We start from the raw sequence: 25,797 nt of genomic DNA, 5'->3' as shown, positions 1-25,797 counted from the left end.
ACTTGATGGGAAAGGTTCAACTCATAAAAACTCTATAAATCGAACCCTAGAGTAGGTGTTGATACAGTTTACAAATGTCTGACAATTCCTATAGAAAGCCAAATTCTCTAAGTGGGGTGTTGTTACAATTTAGCCCATTATACTATTTTACTTTATTTTTTGTTGAATGAACTATTTTTGTTAATTGACTTCAAGTGAAAAACCAATCTCTAGGTTGACTTGCGCTGGCCATCTGATGGGGTGCAGGTTATTTCTGGGGGTCACAGCTGGCTCTCTGCAGAGCTTTGCTTTGAAGGTTCGTACCATGGTGCTTACTCTGGAGCAACTGGATCAACAACGAGAACTAAGCGGACTCGAACTCTGGGTAGACGTACTTTTTAATATTCTCTTCTGGTATGATTTTAGTATCTGTCACCTAGCTAGATATTCCATTTCTAAAGTTGGAAAAAATCTTTGAAGTAGATTGCAAAAAAACAATAGTTGTTTTTGAAATGTTGTTTAGGACAAAGTCTTTTTTTTTTAAATTCCAGTTCTAAGCTATGCTTCAATAAGGATGATGGATCAGTAAGTTCACATGAAAACAGAACTGGTCTTACATTCTCAGAAATAATAGAATCTTATTGGAAGAAATGTTAATCTTATTGTTTTTCAAACCAAAATGGAAATGCTATCATGAAATGAGATGATGAAAAATGACCAGCTTTCCTAATTCTCTTGTTTGTTGGTTGGTTGGCTGGTTGGTTGTGAGACTTGAACTGAGGGCCTGGGCACTGGCCCCCTGACCTTTTTTTTGGGGGGGTCTGGTCGTGGGGCCTGGGCACTGTCCCTCAGCTCTTCAGCTCAAGGCTAGCGCTCTACCACTTGAACCACAATGCCACTTCCAGCTTTTTTCTTTTTGCTTATGTGGTGCTGAGGAATCGAACCCAGGGCCTCATGCATGCAAGGCAAGTGCTCTACCACTGGGCCATCTTCCCAGCCCACCCCACCTCCCCCCACCCCCCCCCCCGACCTTTTGCACTCAAGGCTAGAGCTCTATCACTTTGAGCCTCAATACCACTTCTGGTTTTCTGGTGGTTCATTGGAGATAAGAGTCTCATGGATTTCCTGCCTGGGTTGGCTTTGAACCATGCGCCTCATATCTCAATCTCCTAAGTAGCTAGGATTACAGGAGTGAATGCCCAGTGCCTAGCTCAGTTTTCCAAATTCTCACGTGTGTGTCCATTCTGAATAGCTGGTTTACCTTCTAGACAAGCTTGGCATATATTTAGGACTAATGACAACATTTTTTTTAAAAATCCCAAAACTTCACATTTGATTTTTCAAAAATAACATTGAAGGAGCACAGGCACCAGGGAGGGTCTTACCAGCCTGGTCAGGGATGGAGGCAGCATTCTGCTTTGGGTCCTCTCTCTTCTGTGCTCTGCTCCCTGCCTGGATGTCAGCACCCTGACTTAAGGACTGATTAGAAAGTCAAAGTAGCCCAGGAGCAGAGGGAGCCTGTGCCTGGTCCAGAGGGCAGAACACTGTGGATCTGACTGAGAACAATGTGTTGATTGTTCTTTGTTTGGCCAAGTGAGGCTTGGTGCCAACACAGAGCTGGCTGCCTGGAGAAGCTTCCAGTGCCTAAGTGACCTGGGATGGGGCAGCAGGCCTGGCCATTCTCCTTACCTTATCCACTGCTTGGGGCTGGAGGAAGTGGGAGGACCTGGTGCACGTGGTTAGAAATGTCACTAACTTACGAGGCAGGTTCTACAACATTTCAAGTAATAGAAATTGGCTAAAAGTCAGGCCATTTAACACATAAAACTTGGACAGAAGGTAGAGAATTCACCCCACCCTATGTGCAGATTCTCCCACAGAGAAGAGATATTTCTCCACATATCAAAGTTGTTTGGAGCTTACGACACATGAACTCCAGCAAGGAAGACCAGCAGAAAAATGACTGGATCAAGTTTTCAGTGAAGGTGTAAAGCAATCCTCTCCACCTTAGCCTCCTGCAGCTGGGAAAGCGAACTCCCCTGACAGCGGGCCTGGCTGGAAGGGAGAGTATGGCTTTCTGCTCTATGATCACTGAACACCCTTCAGGGTGAAATTTAGATAGATATTGGTTTCCTGATGGATTTGTATGGAACAAAACCTTAAGTGTCTGTAAACACACAAAGTCATCATGAGCAGTCTCATGGGTAGTGGGATTGCGGGAGAATTTTACTTTGTGTACATTTCTTTGCTACCTTCTTTATTACCTAAAGATCATGAGCATGTTTAAAACTCAGGAAAAATTAAGAATTGTGGGTGGCTATGAACCACAGACCTGGCATTTCCTGTTTCTTACCTTTGTGGGGAATGAAAAGCATAAAGATAATTTTTTATAACATTTTGTTCATGGAGGCTTCTAGAGAGCTACGGGGAGCAATTCCTATTTCCAAGAAAAATATCCAAAAATATCTAGTGCTTTCCTCTAGTTATTTAAAAATCCATGAACCCATAAAAATAAATAAAATAGAGACCTGACACTGTTCTTACGTCACTCTGGTAAATTTCTGTCTAGTTTTGTTTTCCTGGAAATGATATTATTTTTGGCTCAGGTTTTAGTTCTTTGAAGATGGTAGGTAGACATGGGCCATGGTACTAATAGCCAGTTTGTGAAGAGATCCCAATTTGGCTCCATTCATTCATTGTCTGCAAGCTTTTGACCTTTTACTGCATCTTAATCTCCACCCACTAGAGCAGAGCTACAGTGCACAGAAACATTAAGTAACCAAAGCCAAACAAAACACAAACCAAATGAGAACTCTGCGGGTTCGCTGAGACTAACATTGCCCTTCCTCTCATTTTAAAGATTATGAGATAGAGCTTTGTAAAGGCTCTGGAGTCTCCCCTGTATTATGCAGCTCTGTGACATTTCCCTAGGGCTGATTTAACATGGCGGTGCCTGAGGATGGCTGGTGACACCATGTGTATTAGCACAGGTGGGAGGGACTTCCTGTGCTACAGACATGCTTTCTTCCTCATCTGACCTGCCAATCACCAGTCCCAAGGACACAATTTCAGAAGCAGCCATTTATTTGGGAAATCAAGTGGACTGACTAGTGTCATTCACAATCATCTTCCACAACACTGTTCTTTCCCTCTTTTTTTTAAGCATAAAAATTAATTGTATAAAGGGCACGTAAAGAATTAACTTTGATCAGATTCACACCCCCTACATTACTTTCCCAATATACAATCCTTTCATTCCAATTGTAAAAATAATTTAACATGTCTGGTATTGCTTGCTAGCTTAGTGGTAGAGCATTCCCAGGACTACACAAAACACAAAAATATAAACGAAAGAAATGCTGTAGTCACAGTGTGGAAGAATGTAAAATTCTCCCTTCCTGTGCCTCTACCTGCTTCCTGCCTCAAGATACATGGTCTGTGCTATTCATGTCCCCAGAGGGGATTACCAGGCCCACTGATGACGTATATCAACTGGAAAAGCAGTTTCTGGGGCTGCCACCGCTACATTCTTCCTGTTCCTGCAGTTCCTCCTAGTTTAATATTCCAATTGTAGTTAGTCTCATGGTCTAGATTGGGTTAGCTGATAAGATGACAATGCAAGCAGGGCAGTAGCAAGGTTTGACCAAGGGCAGTGGCATTAGAAAGAGCCTATTCTGAGAAAAGCCACATCATCTAATACAATGTGTCCCAGTTCCCATCACACCCTTCTCTCCTCTTCTACCTCCCATCCCATTCTATCACAAATGGGCTTCATTCCAATTCTCTACAAACAAAGCTGCCAATAAGTGTTTTGTTGTTGTTACTGAGATGGCATATTGCTATGCACCTCAGGCAAATCTTGAACTCATGATCTTGTCATCTCAGCCTATCAAGTTCTAGTATTGCAAGGACATGCCATCATGGCTGGCAAAAAGGAACCCTTCCCAGGTTCCTTTCTATCACTTTGTATCTTAATGTCAAATCAGCCTTGTGCTTTGTATAGGTCGAATCATGTTCCTGGATTTATAATGGATCTCTAAAGTGAAATTCCAATTTCATACCCCAGATCTGTGCAGTGGTGATGGATCACTTCCTTGGTAAAATGAACATTGGGTCCTTTTAAGTGGTGGTATGTGCTGCTCCCAGGAGTCCTTCCAGTGTATCCCAGCCCAAGTACTAGAGACGGCTGGCCTGGCACAGGTCTCTAGGTGGCAGAATGATCTTCCTGGCATTCGAAACTCATTTCTTTAGCTCCCATCTCCCCATTGTGAGTGAACAGGTACAGTTCACTTGCCATGTCCTTAAATATGGCCAGTCACACAGATAGCAGGAATGACATAGGCCATCACACCTGTGCATATCTGTCAGCATTACAGGCAGGAGGGGCAGAGGACCAGAGCCCAAACAACTTTTGGAATGCTGAGGAAGTGGCTAAGGTCACTGGCAACCTCTTGGTTCTTTCTAGAGTCATGGGCACCAGACACAGGAAGCATGAGCTGGTGGCATTTTTCCTGTCCATCTACCCACCTGTGTACTGTGCTCTAGTACTGAGTACTGAGTAATGGCATCCTAGGACCAGTGTGAGTGGCAGCCAGGAAGCACCACAGTTTCCATCCTCAGAGTTGCCTTAAGATGAAGGACACAGTTGGGACTATAAGTCAACAAGGAAATCTGCCTTGTGCTCCTTTAGGACTCCTGGCATTGGTGAGCATCTCCTAAAGTCTGCTCTCTGAACCTCACTATGAAATGTTTCACATGAATGCCACAGAACATGGAGCTTAAAATTGGAATAGTCATGATGAATGAAGGGAGGAGACGAGCTCAGGACTTGCTCCAGGAATTGGAATAGAGGCCCTAGGTCTGACAGTCACCAGCTCTGATCCTTCTCAGGTCTTACTTCTCCATCAGGATAGCCTCAAGAGTGATGAATAGCTACAAAACTTCCTAAGGTACTTTCCGGCCTTCTCGCTGTCTGTTTTCATCCACCATGGAAACAAGAGAAGCCGCTTGCTTTCCTGTTCACCCTGGGGGCCACACTGTGGTGTTATTAAAAGCAAGAACCAGCCTATTGCTATGCATCATCAAGATAATACATGCAATTGTACTATTGGGGCATTTTCATGGTGCAAATCAGAACTAGGTTAAAGGAGACCCAGAGGAGGAGGTCCTTCCTTGAAAGAGGAAACTCTACTATGCCTCTTTCCTGCATTCTGGCTGTCTGGCACCCAGAAGACCCTCAGTGATCTACTGGATGATAAGATTTGAATCAAGATATCCTATCTTCCCCATCTTATACCTCACAGAATGGAGGATGCAACATGCAAGCTTTGACGGTTGGAAATCCACCTTGCACAAGAAACAAAGATCTGGGCTCAAATAATTATTGATATAGAACCCATGCCAACCCTTTGAGCCCATGCCAACATCCAACTCACCAACCATATAATGCTGGTGAAATCATTTAGTCTGCCCCCCCCCAAAGGTAATCACAGGAGTGACTCAACATTCAGTAATTCCATAAGTTCTCATAGCAACATTGAATTATGGGATAGATGGGGCTTACACAAGTACGGAGGACAAATATGCCTTTCATCAACTTCCCAAGATCTGTGTGTGCTTGCGCTGAGGTCTCAGAAACAGTCAGTGTCAGGTAGGATGGGAAAGTAAACATTACAAAACTATCAACACACCTTTCACTCCACAGATGATGAGACCAGACACAATGAGATTCTTTCTGTGGGCCTCTAATGACTGCTGACCACATTGTCATCCTTGCGTGTTAATACAGATGGTAACTCCAGCGCAACCCTTGTCCACATGTCCACCATCAACAATCCTTGCAAACACTGAGTACCAAAAGAAGATGAACAAAATTATGGTATGCAGGACAAAATTATTTCAAGAGCTAAAAACAAGAATGTGGGATATGTGCTGAATGCAAGGTATAGGATTATAACAATAATCAAAGCAAAATAATTGTGTCACTGGTGACATCACACACATACACACACACACACACACACACACACACAATTTCAAACTTAAGTGGTGAAACATCCTACTAATGACAACTATGAAGATAGAACCTTGCTGCAGAATACAGATCTTTCCAAGAAAAATTGACAAATGATTTTTCCTTTGGTTGAAGTCAAAGGCCAGCCTGTGTCAGTGTGTTAGCACTAACGGAAACGGAAAGCCAATCCACTGCAGTATTACAACTCAAAAGGTGCCAGACTTTGGATAAAATCACATGACAGAGATGACGTTACTCAGGTGAGGTGTGTAGTGAGCAGGCAAATCACATAGCAGCTGAGGCCTCTGGTAGCAGAAGTTTGTGAGAGCACGCACGGTGGCTGCTGTGGAGTTGTTAAATCAGGCAGAGTAAAGTTGTTTCAGAATGTTAGCTTGCCTCAGATTGGAGGACCCACTCAACAGAAGATATTGGCCAAAAAAAAAGGATTCCACAGGAGATTTCTAATTCTCTCTCTCTCTCTCTCTCTCTCTCTCTCTCTCTCTCTCTCTCTCTCTCTCTCTCTCTCTCTCTCTCTCTCTCTCTCTCTCTCTCTCTCTCTCTCTCTCTGTGTGTGTCTCTGGCTTGTGACAAGGCAAAAGACGCATCAGATACTTCCTAACTGTCCATTTAAGATCAAGACTGAGATGATTTGATTCTTTCTGGACAATGCAATGAACCTTTTTTACCATCTGTGGTAACACCACTTAACTTTTCAAACAATGGCTTAAGTACTATCAGTGATACACTAACTTTCTCAAAGAACTGGTCACCTCTTACAGGGCTGCATGTGGCTTCCAGTGACAGTAATTCTTGTATATTAAAAATCTGCTTTTACCCCATGAAGAACAGGCTTCTGAAAATTGCGTATCATTTCCCTGAAAGGCCTTTATAAACTAATTAATTATCTTAATAGGGAACCTTACACATATTTCTTCCTAAAGGAACATTTGTTAGTATAAATTTTGAAGGAAAACATCAGCCAACTGGTTCAGGCCAGCTTGCTCCCTCCTGCCCTTCCCCTCCCCCACCCCCACTCCACCTCCCCGCCCAATCAGGTGGCCACCACCCAGGGAAGGGTCTTTGGTCCTGCCATAACTCAGGCCAGCCCTCTTACAAGCCACCATCCTGTGGCTACTGTCCAGGGGAGGGTCTTGCTGATTTCAAATGAACCAATCTGACAAGTGGCCAGAAGGGAAGAAAAAAAGTAGTGGGGGGCAATACATAACAGCCTGCTCCTTGACCCTGCAGAGGACAACCGATTTCTTGGTCCCACTGTTCTCTTTCCTGTGGGACCTTCACTTTCTCTTTGCTAAATAAAGTCTTTACAACTGTGCTCATCCTTCCTGGTTTCATTTCTATGCTGCCAGGGAACAAGAACCCATCATGCTCATGCATCACTTATTATCCTAATAATTCTGGTTTTACATAAGTATAGTTTTTAGAAACTTTGATGTTATTAACCATCTGCACACGTTCCTTTACCAAGATGATTTCTGTTCAAGCTGAGATCACTGACTGTAGGAAGTATGACCTAGAACGCTTCATGTGGAGGGTGATTCCACAGTGGGCTTAAGGCACTTAGGTGCTGAAGCAAAAATTACCTTTAGAGAGCCCTGAGAAAGGAGACACAAGTCCATGGAGGACCATGCGTGTGTGAGGCGGTGAGCGGGGGAAACAGAAGTGTGGGAAATACTCAGGAGGCAGCTGACATAGTCGTCATCAGGCAACGCAAGGAATGGTGTCATTCTAAAAGACACCTGTGAGTGGGAGGTAAGCTGGCATTGAGTGATAGGAAGTGGTTTTCTAATTGAGAAGGCCTTCTGGCCCCTCAGTGAGGCACTGGAAGGCCAGGGTCGGGGAGGTGGGCGTAGCAGACTACAGAAGAGGAGGCGGCAGCTTGAGGCATTGCTGAAAGGGTTGAGAAGTTAGACATTGGGCAGCTTTGCAGGCAGGTGATGGCAGGAGGCCAGCCGTGGTGCTGGGAAGCCAGGGACCTCTTTAGCACGAAGGTTGATCTCCCAGGTAAAGTGTCAGCAAGCAGATGAGTCATATCAACAAAGGAGGCTGTGTGACACATGCCAGCACGCATGCACACAGGGGGTTCAGACCAGCAAAATGGGCCACAGCTGCAAAGTGTGTAAACCCTGTAGGGACAATGGGTAAATCTTATGTGCCACCCTGGCAACTAGATGGGCTTATGGGCTGAACTGTGTTCCAGCCAGCCAACATTCATATGTTACAGCCTTAACCCTCAGAACCTCGGAATATGTCCAAATTTGGAGCGAGAGAGCCTTTAAAGTGGTGATTAAGTTAAATTAAGATCATAAGGGTGTGTCCTAATTTAATATGACAGCTGTTCTTCCAAAAAGAAATGAGGAGGGGCTGGGGGTTTAGCCCAGCGGAAGGGCGCCTGCCCGGCGCGCGCAAGGTCCTGGGTTTGGTCCTCAGCCCTGGAAAAAAAAAAAGCTACAAAAGACAAAAAAAAAAAAACAAAAAAAAATAACAAAAAGAAATGAGGATACAAACTTGCAGGAGGAAGACAAAGTAAAGACTCAAGAAGATAACTGTGTCTAAATAAGCCAAGGATAGATCCTTTAGAAGAAAGCAATCATGCTAAAACCTGGATGTTAGACTTCAGAATCAAGAAATAATAATTTCCACTCAGCCTGTGGGATTTGCCACAGCAGACATACTAACTAATACAAGTGGACAACTTTCAAAACCTTGGGAGTTTATATGTGTGTCATCAGAGCAGGTGAGGGGGTGGCTGGTATAAAGAAGGCACGGGAGAAGAGCAATATAAAATTCATGATGCTTTTCAGTGGGTTTCTCTTCATCTTCGGGCAATCCTGGAAAGAAATCCAGGGGTGATAATGAACTAGCTCACTGGGACAAGAATATCTGATGTTGAGTTATGTGGAAGGGGAAGTGAGGAGATACAGGATTTTGGTACACAGCTGGAGGAGTCAATTGAGTCAGCTGGAGGCGAGCCCACAGCCAGTATCCCTGAAGAACATCTGGGCCTGTGGTTAAAAACCACAGAAGGGTTGTTAGTTACCATGATGTTGGGTGACATATTTGGGTGGGGGAGGGTGGGCCTTGGGTTTGTGGTTGGAGTTGGTAATCATTCCAACTGTCATCCATAGAAGTACATCCTGCCTGTTCAGTCAATCATTAGAATGTTCATAAAGAACAGACAAAATTGACCGTCTTATAGGCGATTTGAGCAGAGATTATAAGCAGCTGGCTTCATCAGGAGGGAAGAGCTTTGAACTCATGATTCTGCCTCTCCTGTGGGTCTTGGCTGTCCCACTTCCTCCTCCACAGTTCACAGAAGAGCATCTCCACAGGTCCTCAAAAAGAAATGTATGGCTGGGCGCCTAGCTACTCAGGAGGCTGAGATCTGAGGATTGCATTTCAAAGCCATTCTGGACAGGAAAGTCCATGAGACTCTTATCTCCAATAAACTACTCAGAAAAGGACACAAGTGGCACTGTGACTCAAGTGGTAGACACAAAGCTCAGGGACAGCACCCAGGCCTTGAGTTCAAGCCCCAGGACCAGCACACAGGTTTCACTTTATTAACTATTCAAAACACTCTTGCAGAATGAAAGAAACACCTAATACTAAATAGCTCATGATAGATTATACAAGATCTCAATACTATTGGGCTGAGATTATTCAAATGTAATCTTACTAACAATAGAGTAGAAAGAGGCTTACTGAAATGAATTTTCAAAATCACTGAAGAGCTATGATTCATAGGCCCTTTTTACCCTCTTATATTTAAGATAAAGTCTACATTCTGTTCTCTTTACATTAACATCTAATACAAATTGAAAAGTAGACCTTGAAATATTCTCTTAGGGACATGAAATTCAGTGAGTTGGTTTCAGTTTTGTGTTTGTTTAATTGAGACACAGCAGGCTGGATTGTTTTAGTTGGGTCAGGGTGTGGCTCTAAAACCTTTTTCTTGTAACTTTTAACTCCTGACCTAACTCCAGTTAACAAAGAGGGATGTGTCACTGTGAAAAAAAGCAGTATTTTCTGCCAAACCAAAGTTGCCTCCATCTTGTAAGTTGGTAATTCCTGGGACTGATATTTCCTGCAATGATTTACTCTTTGATTTCAATTCTAACTATTATCTGTACTGTTTGTGACCAGCCAGCCATGTTAGGAATATGAATCTTTTTTTTTTTTTTTTTTTTGTCAGTCATGGGGCTTGAACTCTGGGCCTGGGCTCTGTCCCTGAGCTCTTCAGCTCCATGTCCAATTTTCTGGTGATTAATTGGAGATAAGAGTCTCATGGACTTTCCTGCCTGGGCTGGCTTTGAACCTCGATCTTCCGATCTCAGCCTCCTGAGTAGCTAGGATAACAGGCGTGAGCCACCAGTGCCCGGCTGAATCTTTTTTAAAATATATTCATTTTTGTCATTATTGTAAAGGTAAGGTACAGAGGGGTTATAGTTGTATAAGTCAGACAAATAGCAAGGTTCTTTTTGAACAATGTCACCTCTTCCCTTGTTCTCTCCCAGTTTTTCTATCTTGTGCCAAAGGTGCTCAAAGAATAAACTTCAACTATCAGGTTTGCTGCTTGTGACCAGCTAGCCCTGTTAGAATGATAAATCTTTATCTACGGAGTTAAAAGAAATAAGATATCTTTGAGCAGGAGCTTTCCACTGACCTCATCAACCTCCTCCAACTGTACACCAGCCACTCTGCTCCCAGATCTGCTCCCAGACAGCTGTGACAGAGAAAAAAAATTGTAAACCTTTGGTAAGAATGAAAAGAAACCTTTTCTAACCTTAGTAATCAGTCTTACTTAGAATGGGAGTGAGCCCAATTCCTTCATAAGGAGGACAGACCATTTGGATTGGGATAAAAACCCAGCATACTGCTTTATGTGCCTGTCTAGCTCTCGGTAGGTACTGGCATGCTGCCCCTTTGGGCAAAAGGAATTGCCTTCATGAAATCTCCTATATCTCTTATGCATCTATTCATTTCTGACACCAGAAGGTTGTTGTGTGTGTTTCTAGGAATGTTTTCAAAAGAGAAATGATTGCGTAAAGAACTATGTCTTTAACTTGGAAAACAGAGGAGTTTTTAAAAACCATTTTCTGTTTATGTAAAGATGTTCAATCTTAAGTCTAGGTCATGGGATTTTAAAAGGCAAACAAACAAACAAACAAAAAAAAACCAAAAACAACTTCCTTTGACATGCTGCTTTTTAATCTGCCATTGACTGTAGAAACAATGACTTTAGTTGAATTAGCTTTCGAGAATTTAGCCAAGTCAGTTCATTCTAGATCACAACATTCATTTGTAAGTGATGAGCTCAGAGTATTGCTTCTAAGTGATTTCAGTCTCTCGAACAAAATAGGCTAAAAAGGCTTTCTATATAAAGTCTCTGTTCAAAAGCTGACCTGAAAGAATATTATGTGAATGTTATTCTTTGTCTACCTAACTAAAACAATGTTTATGTCTACAAAGCACATAAGCAGTGAAGAATGTGACATTTTCATTTAGAAACACAACTACAGTGAACATGGTGCAATTCCACCTGCTGCCACTGAGAAGCAAAGTATACTTTGAGACAGACCATTCTTGGGCCCTGCTCTAACTCAGGTGTGGAAAGTTCTTTGCTGGCTTAGATTTGGGTACACCATACCATTTTAGCCAGGCTGATTGAAGGACAGGCACTGGAGGCTTCTAAGAGAGAGGGGAAAAAAACAGAAGTCACTTTTATCACCTAGTAAGTGTGAAAAATGAATCACAGGTTTCGTCTTGGTGACTCAAGTTATTGTTACTAGAAAAAAAAAAAAACCCAGAAGCTAATTCTATTAATGTCCAGAAGGAAATTTAGAAAGAAGCCAGTACTTGGCTAGCACTGTTGAGTTGCTAATTCAGTCTGCCCTCCATCTGGATTGCTTGTTCCACAAGAGGACAAATAACCTTATTATTTAAACCCATTTATAACAGGAATTCAATTATGGTTGAAACAATAATATATGACGGATAGTGGAAGTCTGGTGCCAAAAGGTAAGTCCCTCTGTTCTTGATTATTCTCTTTTACCAAGGAGGGCAGACTGCATGGGACTTTGATTTGACCCAGACACAAAGCCAGTGGGTAAAGAGGTGAGAAGACCCTTTTCTCAAAGTGTGTATCTCTAATTCCAATTCCAGTTCATTCTTCTGGACTTTTGCTAGGCCCCTCCTCCCTTTGTGAATCTTGCCCACCAAGATGTAAACGTTCATCTCCTCGTGCTGGGCCATTTTAGCACTTCAGGAGCAGACTGCGAATCTGAGCTCAGCAAATCTGAGTAGAAAGGCAGGGTCCACCGTGTTAGGAATAAAAGTTGAGCAACTGCAGCCCAGCTGGCTGGCTTCCTGGGTTTTTGTCAGTAGCACTGACTCTGCAGTTGCTGTCCTTATTCCTGTGACACCCTGATATCCCAACGCATTTCTAATGATGCTCAGACAACTGCTCTTTTCTCTACAGGTCACCTGTATGGTTCTGGATTTTATTTGCTCTTTATAAACATGCATGGCCCTAGAAAACAGGAAAAACAGGATGTGTGCCATTATAGCTCTCCCCTTGAAGGCCAGAATATTTAAGTTTTACTGGAGTGGATAGTATGTAAATTTTCCTAGAGCTCTGCCTAGAAGATTGAGATTAGGGAACACATCTGGGTCATGATAATAACCACCAACACTCAGCATGGTCAAATATTTTGCTAAGTGCTGTCCTTTCTTCATTCATCTGACAACTCTAAGAGGCTGATGCTGTAACAAGGCTTATAACGTATATTAGGAAATGAATACACACCAGGCCTAGGCTAAGACAATTGCTCAAGATTGCTCAGCTAGAGCATGGCAAAGTGAGGGTTCAAATTTAGGCCTGGCAGATTCTAGGAGAGGTCCTCTGCGGTACCTTCCAGCTTTTACAGCCTCCATTCACCAATACATAGGCTAGCCTGGAGGACCGCAAGTATAATTAAATGTATCTAGCCACAATATCGACGCACATAATAAAACCAAGTCCAAGTTTCCCCCTCCAGCCGCTAGAAAACTGTTGTACTCTTCAAGGTCAGATGGATGGACCCAAATTCAGACGCTGACATCCAAGGACTATGGCTTCAGGCTCCTAACCAGATACTGGTCCGAAGAGCTAAGTCCTTAAGACCACTGGGGATATTGTATGTGATTCATCATTAATTCATTTAACGGTTCTCTTTCCATCCTGGGGTTGGAACGTGGAGTCTGGTGCTCGGCTCGGCAGGTGCTGTACCACGTGAGCCACGCCTCCAGCCTTCTCTGCTTTGAATGATCTTGCCTGTTGCCATCTTAACTGCACTGGGTGCCGCGATTGTTTGCGGGGCACTCACCTGTTCGTCCCCGTGCTCACAAGCCGCCCCCTGGGCGCGGTCCTGTCTTCGCCTTAGATGGGGGGTGCGCTGGGTTCACCCACCCAGAAAGGCAGACGCGGAGGTCCGCGCGCGGGTGGCCCGGACGTGTGTGGGACGACACGAGGGCAACAGAGGGCCCGGCTTCCATTCAGGATTCTAGAACCGGCTGACCCGAGCGCGAGGGGGCGGGGGGTGATGGACACCGAGGGGCCCCGGGAAGCGGGCGCCGACGGCCCGGAGCCGACCGCTCCGCAGGCTCCGTGCTCCCAGGGCACTTACCCGCGCGACCCGGCCTTCCCGGCCTTCCCGGCTCCTCACCCTCAGGCGGGTGAGGCGGCCGGCCCTCACCGGGGCCGGGGGAGGCGGCCCGGCCCTCACCGGGGCCCGGGGCCGGGGGAGGCGGCCCGGCCCTCACCGGGGTCAGGGGGCGGGGGAGGCGGCCCGGCCCTCACCTCACTCGGGCCCGGGGACGTGGGAGGCGGCCCGGCCCTCACTGGCGGGGCAGCGGGAGGCGGCCCCAGCCTCCCCGGGGCTCCCGGGGCGACAGGTGCATGGTGATGACCGAGGCTCTGGGCTTGGCCAACCGCCAGGGGACTTTTCAGGGGACCCCGCGGTTTCGGGCTCCGGGAAGGCACCCCCCATCTACGACGATGACTTCTGGGCGTGCAGGGAGAGGCGAACTAACTTTTCCTGACATCCGCTCCCACCCTCACCTGTCTCCAGGTGGGAACCTGAAGCTGACCAATCAAAAAGTGCGTTGCACCCGCGGTCGGCTACGGCATCCAATCCACTTCAAGGTCTCATCCGCTGCCAGCCGGTGCAGAGGAGTCGCCCGCGGGGGGCCGCCGCGCCTCTCCCCAGAGCGAACCCGGCAGCGGCCACTGCGCACGCGCCGCAGGAGAGCTGGTCCGCGCCCGCGCGCTCGGGGTCCCCCTCGCCCGCAGGCGCCGGCGGCCTGGGCCTCTCGCGCCCCGCCCCGCCCCGCCCTCCGGGACGCGACTCGGTGAGACCCCCGCCCTCCGCCCGCACCCCCACGCACCGCGCACGGCCCCGGGCCCTCCGGAGGGCGCCCCGCGGGAGGGATCGAGCCGCGGATCGGACTCGGCGGGCCCGGGCGGGCGGGCGGGCGGCCCGGGCGTCGGGGGCCCACGGTTGGGTGGAGGGGCGCGCGCCGGCGGGGGCGTGTCGGGGGCTCGGTTACCGACGCGCGGCCGTGTCGTTCTGTGTAAAACCCGCTCTCGTAGCCGACGGGGGAGCCGAGCCGGAGGAGAGGCGGCTCCCGGTTCCCGGATAGCCGGTCACGAACCCCAAGCCGGCCCTCGGCGCCCCCGAGGTACCGGCGCCCCCGGCCGGGCTCCGGGCCTCGGGCCAACCCGGGCTTCGGAGGCCCGCGGCGGGCGCGCCGGGGCGGCCTGCCGGCTGTGTCGAGGAAACCGTGAACTTACGACCCTGCCTTCCCCTCCCCTCCCCTCCCCTCCCTCCTCTCCCCTGCGTGTCCCCTCCCCTGTCATGCCCCCTCCCCTCCCTTGCAAGTCCCCTCCCCTGCTATGCCCTCCCCCTCCCTTGTCATGCCCTCCCCTCCCCTGCTATGCCCCCTTCCTATTCCCCCCTCCCCGCCATGCCCTCCCCTGCCTTCCCCTCCCCTCCCCTGTCCTCCCCTCCCCTGCCATGCCCCCTCCTTCCTTGTCAAATTTTAAAACACTATTTACAAAATATAATTTAGAAGTCATTTTGGACACTAGGATGCATGGAAGGGGCGGTTATGACTTGTTATTATTTTTACAATGTAGAAGCTCAGAGAAGAGTCACTTTTAAAGATGCTACAAGATCCTGTGTGTCCCAGGAAATTGGAGAATAATTTAGGATCCTACAGCCTTTGAGAAAGGTTTGCTGAGCAGATGCATCCCCCCCCCCTTAAGAAATAAATAAATGCTCTGATAATGTAGAGGTGAACGCCCCACTTAGGTGTGCCGCGATCCCAGTGCCGTTTGAGAAGCTGTGTGGGAGTTTCCTGTATCACATAGCAGGTGCCAAGTTAACGGTCCCATCCTCTCCCACTATTCTCCAGGGAGAATAGTTCCCCATGCATTTCATCTAGAGCAAAAAGTTATGCTGAGGAGTTAGTGTTTTGTGATGTTCTTTAGGTAGTCTTTTTTTTTTTTAATCTCCCCTTCAGTAAGTTTTTTGTGTATGAAAAATTACAGAATTCCTCCCACCTTTAACTAATATTTGAATAGTAATTTCACTCCTTAGAAACCATTTTCACTGGCGATTTGCGTGTAACTTTTAACGCTGCTGTTAGACTGGGCCACTTGGTGTCTCGCATAGCACGCTGCTGCTGGCAGGAGCTCTGGTAAACGTTTGGTCATAGTTTGGAGGGTTTTTACCAGACTTGGTTGCACTGTATTTGCCCATTTGTTGTATAACAATGTTGTATAACATTCATAAAGCTGCCAGTGGCTTTCTGAGGTTGGCCATCCACTGGACTTCACTTTTTCCTATGTACAAGATGAGACTAAATTGTTCTTCGTTGGTAGTTTCATGGTAGTACTCTACCACAGTACAGATTTTTCTAATATGACAGCTTTGAAAATGGAGAAGGGGAAACTAATTGTGAAGGTCAGTGCTGTGACTTGATATATCCCATTTCCTCACCAGGCAGAGGAAGTGGGGTGAACTGACCAAGGGTACCCATGTGTAAGCTCAGATTCTGGATCATTCTGGTGTCAAGGTTGAAGACAAGGTGTGCTAAGAGATTACTGAACCCCAGGATTAGCAGCCTAAGGTGTTATTTTCTATTTGTTTATTTTTAATATGGCCTAGGCTGGCCTTAAATTGGCTGTCCACCTGCTTCAGCTTCCTGAGTGCTGGGATTACATGTGTGTGCCACTGCACATGACCTTGAGCATACTCTTGACTCAAGATTTGAAGAAGGGTTCAATTTGTATTTTGTGGGAGATAGATACACAGGTTTTTAAAAAGTTATTTAAATTGTGCTGTTTTGTATATGGAAAGCAATGTACATTTTCACATTTAAGTACTCAAAATGTCTCATGAGATACACGAGTCACATGATCTCTGAGGTAAAATGAAAAGGCAAAAGTGTTTCCTGTTCTACCTTTTCAGGTAGGGCACTTAAAGTGATAATTTCACTTCCCTCTGCTTTGCAGAATTAATTGAGATGCAAGCCATGTGCTAGCTAGTTCATTCATTTAAAGTGTATGGCTTAATGGAGTGAGTAGACATCACCATAATCCATCACTCCCTCAAACCTTTGCACCCCTTAATCCCCCCAATGCTCAGCCCTGAGCTGCTGCTGATACATCATCTCCATAGACTTTTCTTACTGTAAGCATCTCATCTAAATTCAGCCACAATAGGCTGTCTGCTTGACTGCCTCTCAGCAGTGTTTCAAGGGTTATCCCAGTCATAGCATATACTAGTGCTTTCTTTATTCCTTGTTGCCAGACATCTCATTATGTGTATATAATGTATTTCTGTCCATTTATTAGTGGATACTTGAGTTTCTGCTTAAAGTAAAATCACTCAAAAAATAAAACCATAAAAGACAAAAACTGGAGGGACAAATACTTGAGGTAAATGGAAAACAGCAATTACGATAGATTTAAACACAGCAGCAATCACATTGAAGACAGATAATTGAACACTGAACTGTAAGAAATGACATTAGATTTTCAAAACCAAGAGCAAACTATAGTTTGCCTACTAGAAACACACTTTAAATATAAAAATAGTGTTAAGCTAAAAACAAGAGTGAATATTGCTAATCAAAAGAAAGACTAGCTAAACTAACCTCACACAAAACAAATTTAAATTCAAGTATAACTTCACTAAGAAAAGCTGTTTTTACCTCTTGATTCTTACACTGGTGTTACCTGGAACTTGTGTGGAAGGTTTTGTACAGGTGTTTGTTTTCTATTTCTCTTGTGCAGACACCAGATTATAGGATCACCAGTAATGTGGGGAAACTCTATTTAGCCTGATGAAGAACTGCCTGAGTTTTTTTTTAAATTGGCTGCGCTGTTTTACATTCCCACCAGAGTTCATAGAAGTTCTAGTAGCTCTCCAGCAGCTGTTGCCTGTCATTTTCATATAGTCATCACAGTCTGTGCAATGTAGTCTTTCATTGTTATTATATTATGATATCGAGTATCTTTTTGCATCTTTATTTGCCATCTGTATCTTCCTTAGAGAAGTATCACGTTCAATCCAGTGCTCTAGTTAGATTTGAGTTTCTATTATTGACTTACGTTATCTTAGATTATCTTTAGAAACAAGCCCTAAAAGATGCATGATCTACAGAGTTTTTTTCCCTCCAGTTCTGTGGATTGTCTTGTCACTTACTTGAAGCATAAAGCTTTTTGATTTTGAAGGAGCTGTTTTTCTCTCTCTCTCTTTTCTTACCTATGGCTTTAGCATGCTATCATTCAGGAACTTTTCCGCTTTAGTTCTTATGCTGGGTCTGTGACTAACATTGAATTAATCTTTTGAGTATGGTAGGTGACAGGGCTGGGGATTCTTTCTTCAGCCTGAGAATCTTCATTTATTATGTACCATTTGTTGAATTGCATTGGTGCCCTTAACTCTTAGAGGTAACTGTTGAAAAAGGCACTGTACTTGGACCTGCTTTTCTTTAATGTAAGTCCTAAAATTGCTGGAATGTAAAGCAGGCTTGCTTGCACCAATTTACTGGAAGTTCAAATTTGGCCTACGAGAGGGTTGGGTTTTACAGAAACATGAATGAAAAGGGAGGTGCCACTGCATTCTTGTTGGCTGAATGAAATACAGCTTCACTCCACAGATAGCTGTGTGCTTGCATTTTAGGCCCCCTGCCTGCTGGTGTCACGTGGTCATTATGAAGGTACTGGTGATGCTCCTCCTCTCTGCAGTAGCATCTGGGTGCAGAGGGAACTTCTCCTACAGCCAGCCACCCAAGCTGCTCCTGGTCTCCTTCGATGGCTTCCGGGCCGACTACCTGCAGGACTATGAATTCCCTCACCTCCAGAGTTTTATCAAGGACGGTGTCCTGGTAGAACATGTGAAAAACGTCTTTATCACAAAAACATTCCCAAACCACTACAGCATTGTAACGGGCTTGTATGAGGAAAGCCACGGCATTGTGGCCAACTCCATGTACGACCGAGTCACGAAGAAACATTTTTCTGATGCTGATGATAAGGATCCTTTCTGGTGGAACGAGGCGGTCCCTATTTGGGTGACCAATGAGCTGCAGGAAAACAGATCGAGCGCTGCTGCCATGTGGCCAGGGACTGACATTCTCATTCATAACACCACGCCTTCCTACTTTATGAACTATAACCCCTCGGTGTCATTTGAGGAGAGACTAAATAATATCACCACCTGGCTCAGCTATTCCAACCCACCAGTCACCTTTGCGACTCTCTATTGGGAAGAACCAGATGCAAGTGGCCACAAGTATGGCCCTGAAGACAGAGACAACATGCGCAGGGTTCTGAATGAAATAGATGGCTTTATTGGCAGTCTAGTTCAAAAGCTGAAGCTGGTAGGACTCTGGGAAAATATTAATGTGATCATTACAAGCGATCATGGGATGAGCCAGTGTTCGGAGAAGAGACTGATAAACCTGGATCACTGCCTCGACCCTTCAAGCTACAGTCTCATAGATTTGAGCCCAGTGGCTGCAATTCTTCCAAAAATAAGTAGGTAGACATTGCCAAGGCATTCTGTCATTCAGATGAGGCAACCAATTGAAGAGGGAGGAGTGTACAGAAGAATGGAGCTCTCACTTTTGCAGTTCAGGGCCTTGCTCTTACTCAGAGTACAGGTGACACGTTCGCGTAGGTAGTAGGAGTTGAAGTGACTGTTTCTCTGTGCTTTCACATGTTTCTTAAAACATGAGTGAAAAAGGAAAAGGGAAATTTTTATGCTTAGAAATAACTTGGAGCCTCCTAAGATAGATGTTTCTTCTACTGATCATGGAATTGGTTCACAGGTAGCAAGAAATACATAATAGATGTTTACATAGGACATGCCCTCTTTCAGGGTTGTCCACAGAATGCAAGGGAGGTTGTGTGTGTGTGAGTGTGTGTGTGTGTGTCATTTACTCTCATATAGTGTTTAAGATGTAGCGGTGACTTCATAGGTGATACTATCTGAAAATTTATTGCCAATGACTCTAGTTAGGCATATTTTTTTCCTAACCAGTAAATAATGGTGTGTGTTTTTCTTTGGTATTTCCCTTTTATAGATAAAACAGAAGTATATGACAGACTGAAAAACTGTAGTCCTCACATGAATGTTTATCTCAAAGAAGACATTCCCAACAGATTTTATTACCAACATAATGATCGAATCCAGCCTATCATCGCAGTTGCTGATGAGGGCTGGAGAATTGTGCTAAACAAATCATCATCAAAATGTAAGTATTGGGGATAGATCACACATCATGCATTGTGCTTGGTCTGGTATGAGCGTGGGTACGCTTGTTTACATAGCCTGTTTCCAACTAGATAACTCTCAATGTTTTCATTTAATAATAAGTTACAGCCCCACTCCTTACATTAGGGAGTTAACTTTAAGGGTGAAACTATAGTTTTACTTTCTTACCCAAACTGCAGTTAATTTGAGTAACCATGAAAAGTTGAGTAACCTTGAGTCTTTTTGCAATATTGAAAACATTTCCTTGACTGCTGTATTTTAGAAAATGTTCTAAAGAATCTATCAAGTTAAAAAAAAGTATATCAAAATCTCTCCTAAAATAGATGGTTTAGGGAATTGCATTGGTAGAATCTCATTTATACATATTTTCCATTAATTTTAACTTAAAAAAAAATCAGACTTTGTAGTCCACAGCAGGAGTCAGAAAACATTTTCTGACTAGAAAGGGCCAGAGAGTATTTTAGGCTTTGTGGGCCAGCTGGCCGATTTGAGTTCAACTGTGCTTTTATATAAAGTATGAAAGCAGCAATGGTGAAGACTCAAGTGAAACAGGTGCAGGGCCTGCCTATCTTTTTGTTACATAAACAATGCAAATTGTCATTTTGGACCCAGTAGTAGGATTTGAACTTAGGGCTTGAGCACTATCCCTTAGTGGCAGGCTGGTACTCTACCCTTTGAGCCACAGCTCCACTTCCAGTATGCAAATTTTAATATGACTGGAATCATATCTGTATTCTTGCTATATTGAATCCAATTGTTATTTTAATTATAAAGTATTTCAAACATTATTAAAGAGGCTTATCATAAACATCAATACTTACTGTGAAAGTGGGAATTTATTAAATGCAATGATACACATAAAAATAAGAAAATGGGCTGGGAAGGTGGCTCAGTGGTAGAGTGCTTGCCTTGCACACATGAGGCCCTAGGTTCGATTCTTCAGCACCACATAAGCAGAAAAAGCCAGAAGTGGTACTGTGGCTCAAGTGGTCGAGAGCTTGCCTTGAGCTGAAGAGCTGAGGGACAGCGCCCAGGCCCAGAGTTCAAGCCCCACGTCTGACAAACAAAAAAATATGAAAACAAAGCTAAAAACTTTGAGAACTGGAATTGGAGTTACACTAGGGGCCGTTATAGTAATGTTTCTCTCTTTGAGTCCAACTTATCCTGGCATTCTAAGCTGGACTCATCTGGTTAGACTTCATGTTCAGTCCAAGAATACCTTCTGTAGGCATCTCCCCCTGCTATGGACGTGTGCCCTTGGGGCAGTCCCCCACCCTTGTCATCTCAAGTGCTGAGGGAGGGCGTCTGCAGCACGTCCTCCCCAGGGCCTCCTTGGCCTCCCTCCTGCCCTCCCTGCCTCCTGGAAGGGCCCTTCTGCCCCACCACTCTTGTTTTCCTTCTTTTAAAGTCACGGGTGCTGTTTGTAGTGAGTGTTTGCACCCAGTGCCGGAGATGGACAGTGAAGTGAGAAGGGACAGCCTGGGAAGATAAGTACATCAGGGTGAGGGAGAGAGGACAGGACAGGACAGGGTCAGACCCCTGGGACACGAACGAGCTCAAGGAAAGAAGGAGAGATGTTATTTCTGCTTCGTATTTAATCTTAATAGTGAGAATTCACCCAGCAAGAAGCCAGCATATGTATTACTAGAAGTAAATCATTTTGTAATGTTAAAAAAAATAGGTGGGGGGCTGATAATGCTGCTAGGTGTTCACGGGCATCGTTTTGCCGTTTGGTTCTTCAGTAGGGGACCATGGTTACGACAATTCCCTGCCCAGCATGCACCCATTCCTGGCTGCCCATGGGCCTGCCTTCCACCGAGGCTACAAGCACGGTACCATCGACATGGTAGACATCTACCCCATGATGTGCCACATCCTGGGGCTGCCGCCACGGCCCCACAACGGGACCTTTGGCCGGACCAAGTGTCTGCTGGCCGACCAGTGGTGCATCAACCTCCCGGAGGCCATTGGGATTGTGGTGGGTGCCCTCCTGGTGCTGACCACGCTGACCTGCCTCATCGTGGTCATGCAGAACAGGCTGTCGGCGCCGCACTCCTTCTCCCGGCTCCAGCTGCAGGAAGACGATGACGACCCGCTGATTGGGTAAGGTGCTGGGCCTCCCTGTCTTTGACCAACCTCAGAACCATCGGTGCATCCAAGGAGAGACAGCCCGTGCCTCGCACACTCGCATGACTTGGTTTTTCCTTGTGCTCGTACAAATAACCCTGCCCATGGTAAAACCGCAAGTGGGTCAGTTCACTCTTCACGTAGAAAGAACTTTCGGTGAAAACAAGTATTTTAACAACTCCATCTGCTTACCCCCTCCACCTTTTTTTAAAGCAAGGAAGATGATACATCTTTAGATGAAAATAGGCACAAATTTAATAGGCATGGTTTTTCTAATAAATTTATACATTTGTAAATGTAACAATAGAAATCTTTATGTAATTCCTGGATTTTGTGTATCAGAGAGTTTCCTGTATTTTTATATTTACCTTTAATTAGTTTATATCCAAAGTGAACTCTTGAGGTAGAAAGTTCTGTTGGGGCTGATAAAATTGATTAGCCAGTTAGGAAAAAACAAATCTAACATATAAAAAAATCATTTTAGGTAAAGATACTAAAGGTCGAACCCATCTAAGACCATTCTGTACAAAGTATGAATTATCACCCTTGTGTCTTTGTTAAGAACCTTAAGTGACCAAAATCAAAAAAGTTCAGTCTTTCAGGACATAAATGTGTGGCGGCATGCACCTGTAACCCTGGAATTTTTTTTTTTTTGGCCGTCGTGGGGCTTGAACTCTGGCCCTGGGCACTGTCCCCCAGCTCTTCAGCTCAAGGCCAGGGCTCTACCACTTGAGCTGCAGCACCACTTCCAGTTTTCTGAGTGGTTAATTGGAGATAAGAGTCTCACAGACTTTCCTGCCCAGGCTGGCTTTGACCCATGATCCTCAGATCTCAGCTCCTGAGTAGCTAGGATTACAGGCATGAGCCACCAGCACCTGGCCAGAAATTCATTTCTTTCTACTTGTTTTAATATTTTAGTGTATGTTACTGTGTGCGTGCCTGCATGTCTGTACACATGAGTGTGTGTGCATATACACATGTGTGTGCAGATTCTTATGTTCATTATAGACCTTCCTCTCAGGAAATGTTATTTTTTGCACTTCATATTTATTTACTTTAACTCACAAGTGTTCAAATGATAATTTTTCTACCACTTTTAACTTTCTCATGTTTATCACAGTCTGAGGTATTCAAGTACTATAGAAAAATCTTTTTTGTTCAAGGCTAGAACTCTACCACTTCAGCCACAGTTCCACTTCTGGCTTTTAGGTGGTTAACTGGAAATAAGAGTCTCATGGACTTTCCTGCCTGGGCTGGCTTTGAATTGGTTGGGGACAGAGACTTGAAATGGGTACCTGATGCTTTTGCTCATTGGCTAGCTCTCTACCAACTAAGCCACCTCCAATCCCTAGAACAACTTCTGACCTGAGCACCATTTAATTTTGACGTGGTCTGAATGATGCAAAGGGATGTTTCTCTTTCACCTTGGCACTTCATACCTTCTTTTAGACAGCAAAGAGAGGTGAAGAAATTTAAAGCAGAATTGGCATTTTCTGATATTTGCACCATACACACATCAGGTGACAGAAAAGCCTTTGTGTTACCACTGCTTTATGCTTCCAACATTTGGATCACTGAAATACTTTCTCTGCTTTCATCTTTTGACATGCTTGTTCCCAGCCAAGTGTATTGTGGACTGTCACGCTGACCCTGCTAGGCAGTAGCTCCCAGTCATCAAGATTAACAGAAAGACACTGTTGTGGCAGCCTAGCTTATGTGCCTGAGGCCAAGAATTGAAGCACACAGTTGATATTAATAGTGTGGCTTTTACATGTTTGACAAAGTTCCTAATTGCTTTTCATATAAAAAAACTAATCTACAGTAGGTATACAGCCCACTTACAGGTTGACTATCTGGGATGATAATAATACCACCATTGCCAGTTATCAAACATACACTATGTCTTATCAGGTCATTGCCAGTCTCCCAAGCCTGTTGTTTGGTGCTGGTTATAGTTAGGGTTTTAAGGCATTTCTAGCTCCTGCTAATTAGCCCCTGCTACTGGTCCGAAACTGAAGAACAGAACAGAACTCATTACGCTTTCTGATAGTTTTTTTAATGTATGCTGATCCTAGCTTGAATTCAGGGCCTGGGCACTGTGCCTGAGCTTTATTTTATTTTATTTTTTTTGCTCAAGCTAGCCCTCTACCACTTGAGCCATGGTTCTACTTCTGGCTTTTAGGTGGTTAATTGGAGTTAAGAGTCTCATGGACTTTCTTGCCTGGGCTGGCTTTGAACTGTGATCTCTGGAACTTAGCCTCCTGTAATTAGGATTACAGGTATGAGCCAATATCACCCTGCTGCATTTTGATAATTAAACAAAAATTTTTCCCTCACCTTCATGCATATATACCACATGTTCTGCATTTATCTGTGACGTGGTGCCCTGGCCAATTCTGTACCTAGGCTACTGTGATCAGTTTTGCAGTAGACATGAATGTGTAAGTACATGCCCTGGAGTGGCATGTATATCTGCTGAGCCTGCTCATAATCTTACCCCTAAATGTAAGGCCCTGTACTAGGTAATGTTACAATTATATAAGTCACTGTTCCCAAACCTGCCCCATTACAGTTAGCTGACTGACATTATCTTGCATGGATACTTCAGATGGCCTAAAACTTATTACTGCAAGAGATGTTTTAAGTGTGTGACTTAGAAGTTATAGAACATGGGTTTTACAAATGTAAAAAAAAAATCACATAAAAATATCAGGAAGGACTGCTACATTTTTTTAAAGCAGTGGACATTTGTGGAATGTGTAGCATAGAATATTGAGTACTAGTTGAGTAGAGCTTGGTCCTTCAGTGCTGTGAGTTCTCATGACTTCAATATTTTGCTTGGTAGTTATGAGCTTCAGAAATCTAGGCCATCCAGCCTGTGAATGGGTTTTATATAGAACACCCAAACAGATGTCCTATTAATGTCTTAACCCTGTAAACAACACTTTTACCTATTTATCCTCTTTCATTGTCAAAATATTAGAATTAGATTAAAATTTTTAAATGAATAATGATGAGAAAAGAGTGGCATTTCAAAATGAAGTGTATCATTATATTGAACGGTGTTAATTCATTTGCATCTTTAAAACATCACTGAGAAAATCAGTAAGGATAGCCATTACCATTAAGGCTTCGGCATGTATTCTGATAAATGATTAACTAATGTACTGCTTTGCTTTCTGAATAGTAAAATGGATCTGGCTTTAGGAAATATTTAACAGTTTATGAGAATAACACTCCAAGGAAATAGGAGAAGCTTTAAATACTGTTAATTGAGTGATTCAGAATAAGTCTATTTCCTTGTAGAGATGGCCATGCTGCTATAAAGGCGGACTCCTTGGGTAAACAGCAATAGGATAAAATACTGCACTGTTCTATACCTTGGGCTCAGCAGAACGGTTATGCTATTATGCTTTCTCTAGAAACTTACATGTTCTTGGAGCACTAATGGATTAAAATGCCTTTGCACTGCTGTTGGGTACCTCCCTCTCTTGACCATGGCTTGTAAGCTATAAAGATGGCACTGAATTTCCTTATTTGGAGGGTTTTAGTACATTAATAATATACAAAGTTACTAGTGAAGGACAAAGACTGGATGTAAAGTATGTATTTATTGTCAATTCTTAGAGTGTAAATAAAATGAGTGTATTTTAAAGACAGTTGTATGTAGTGCCTTAAGTTAAAATAAAATATATCTTGACTATATTGTTTGAATGCACAGCTAATGACTTTGCTTATGATTAAAATTTTATGTCTACCAAAAATTCTTACTGTAACTTAATTTTAAAATTAAAAAAAATTTTTTTGAGGCTTTTAAAATTTGTCACCTTC

The 25,797-nt window shown here is 44.3% G+C and overlaps 1 protein-coding gene and 1 long non-coding RNA gene across 5 annotated transcripts in view; one reads left to right on the top strand and one right to left on the bottom strand.

Annotated features, from left to right (window-relative positions):
- The window catches only part of LOC138828012 (uncharacterized), an 18,019-nt gene extending 3,737 nt beyond the window's left edge, over window positions 1-14,282 (bottom strand). Inside the window, exons 1-4 of one of the 2 annotated variants that reach the window (XR_011372206.1) lie at window positions 14,112-14,282; window positions 11,661-11,701; window positions 10,677-10,736; window positions 5,670-5,825 (exon numbers count right to left, since the gene is read on the bottom strand). This is a non-coding gene — a long non-coding RNA (uncharacterized lncRNA). Of the gene's footprint in view, window positions 1-5,669; window positions 5,826-10,676; window positions 10,737-11,660; window positions 11,702-13,377; window positions 13,730-14,111 lie in introns of those variants that run through there. The other variant, XR_011372205.1, reaches the window with a different exon arrangement.
- Enpp4 (ectonucleotide pyrophosphatase/phosphodiesterase 4) lies at window positions 13,589-25,797 on the top strand. Of its 3 annotated transcripts, none has more exons than XM_070023602.1 (5): window positions 13,589-13,726; window positions 14,122-14,401; window positions 18,244-19,100; window positions 19,649-19,819; window positions 21,582-25,797. In XM_070023602.1, the coding sequence occupies exons 1-5, from the start codon at window positions 13,594-13,596 to the stop codon at window positions 21,944-21,946; spliced, it is 1,806 nt and encodes a 601-aa protein (XP_069879703.1). In that variant the 5' UTR covers window positions 13,589-13,593; the 3' UTR covers window positions 21,947-25,797. The 3 variants fall into 3 exon arrangements, with proteins under 3 accessions (XP_069879703.1, XP_069879706.1, XP_069879704.1); XM_070023603.1 differs by lacking the exons at window positions 13,589-13,726; window positions 14,122-14,401 and adding exons at window positions 14,613-14,731; window positions 15,189-15,283 and having other exon boundaries at window positions 21,582-25,796; XM_070023605.1 differs by lacking the exon at window positions 13,589-13,726 and having other exon boundaries at window positions 14,337-14,401; window positions 18,225-19,100; window positions 21,582-25,796.

The sequence above is a fragment of the Dipodomys merriami genome, unplaced genomic scaffold (assembly GCF_024711535.1).
Source record: "Dipodomys merriami isolate MVZ:Mamm:240054 unplaced genomic scaffold, mDipMer1.0.p SCAF_16, whole genome shotgun sequence".
NCBI lineage: Eukaryota > Metazoa > Chordata > Mammalia > Rodentia > Heteromyidae > Dipodomys > Dipodomys merriami.
The sequence above is the reverse complement of the archived record's forward strand: the minus strand, read 5'-3'. Positions and strand labels throughout refer to the sequence as shown.

What these genes read in the sequence shown, in the direction of transcription:
- Enpp4 (XM_070023602.1), top strand. Translation starts at nt 13,594, where the DNA reads ATGGACACCGAGGGGCCCCGGGAAGCGGGCGCCGACGGCCCGGAGCCG. An exon ending in GCCCTCCGGGACGCGACTCG is followed by an intron (nt 14,402 to 18,243) that starts GTGAGACCCCCG and finishes CTTGCATTTTAG; the next exon opens with GCCCCCTGCCTGCTGGTGTC. An exon ending in AAACAAATCATCATCAAAAT is followed by an intron (nt 19,820 to 21,581) that starts GTAAGTATTGGG and finishes TTGGTTCTTCAG; the next exon opens with TAGGGGACCATGGTTACGAC.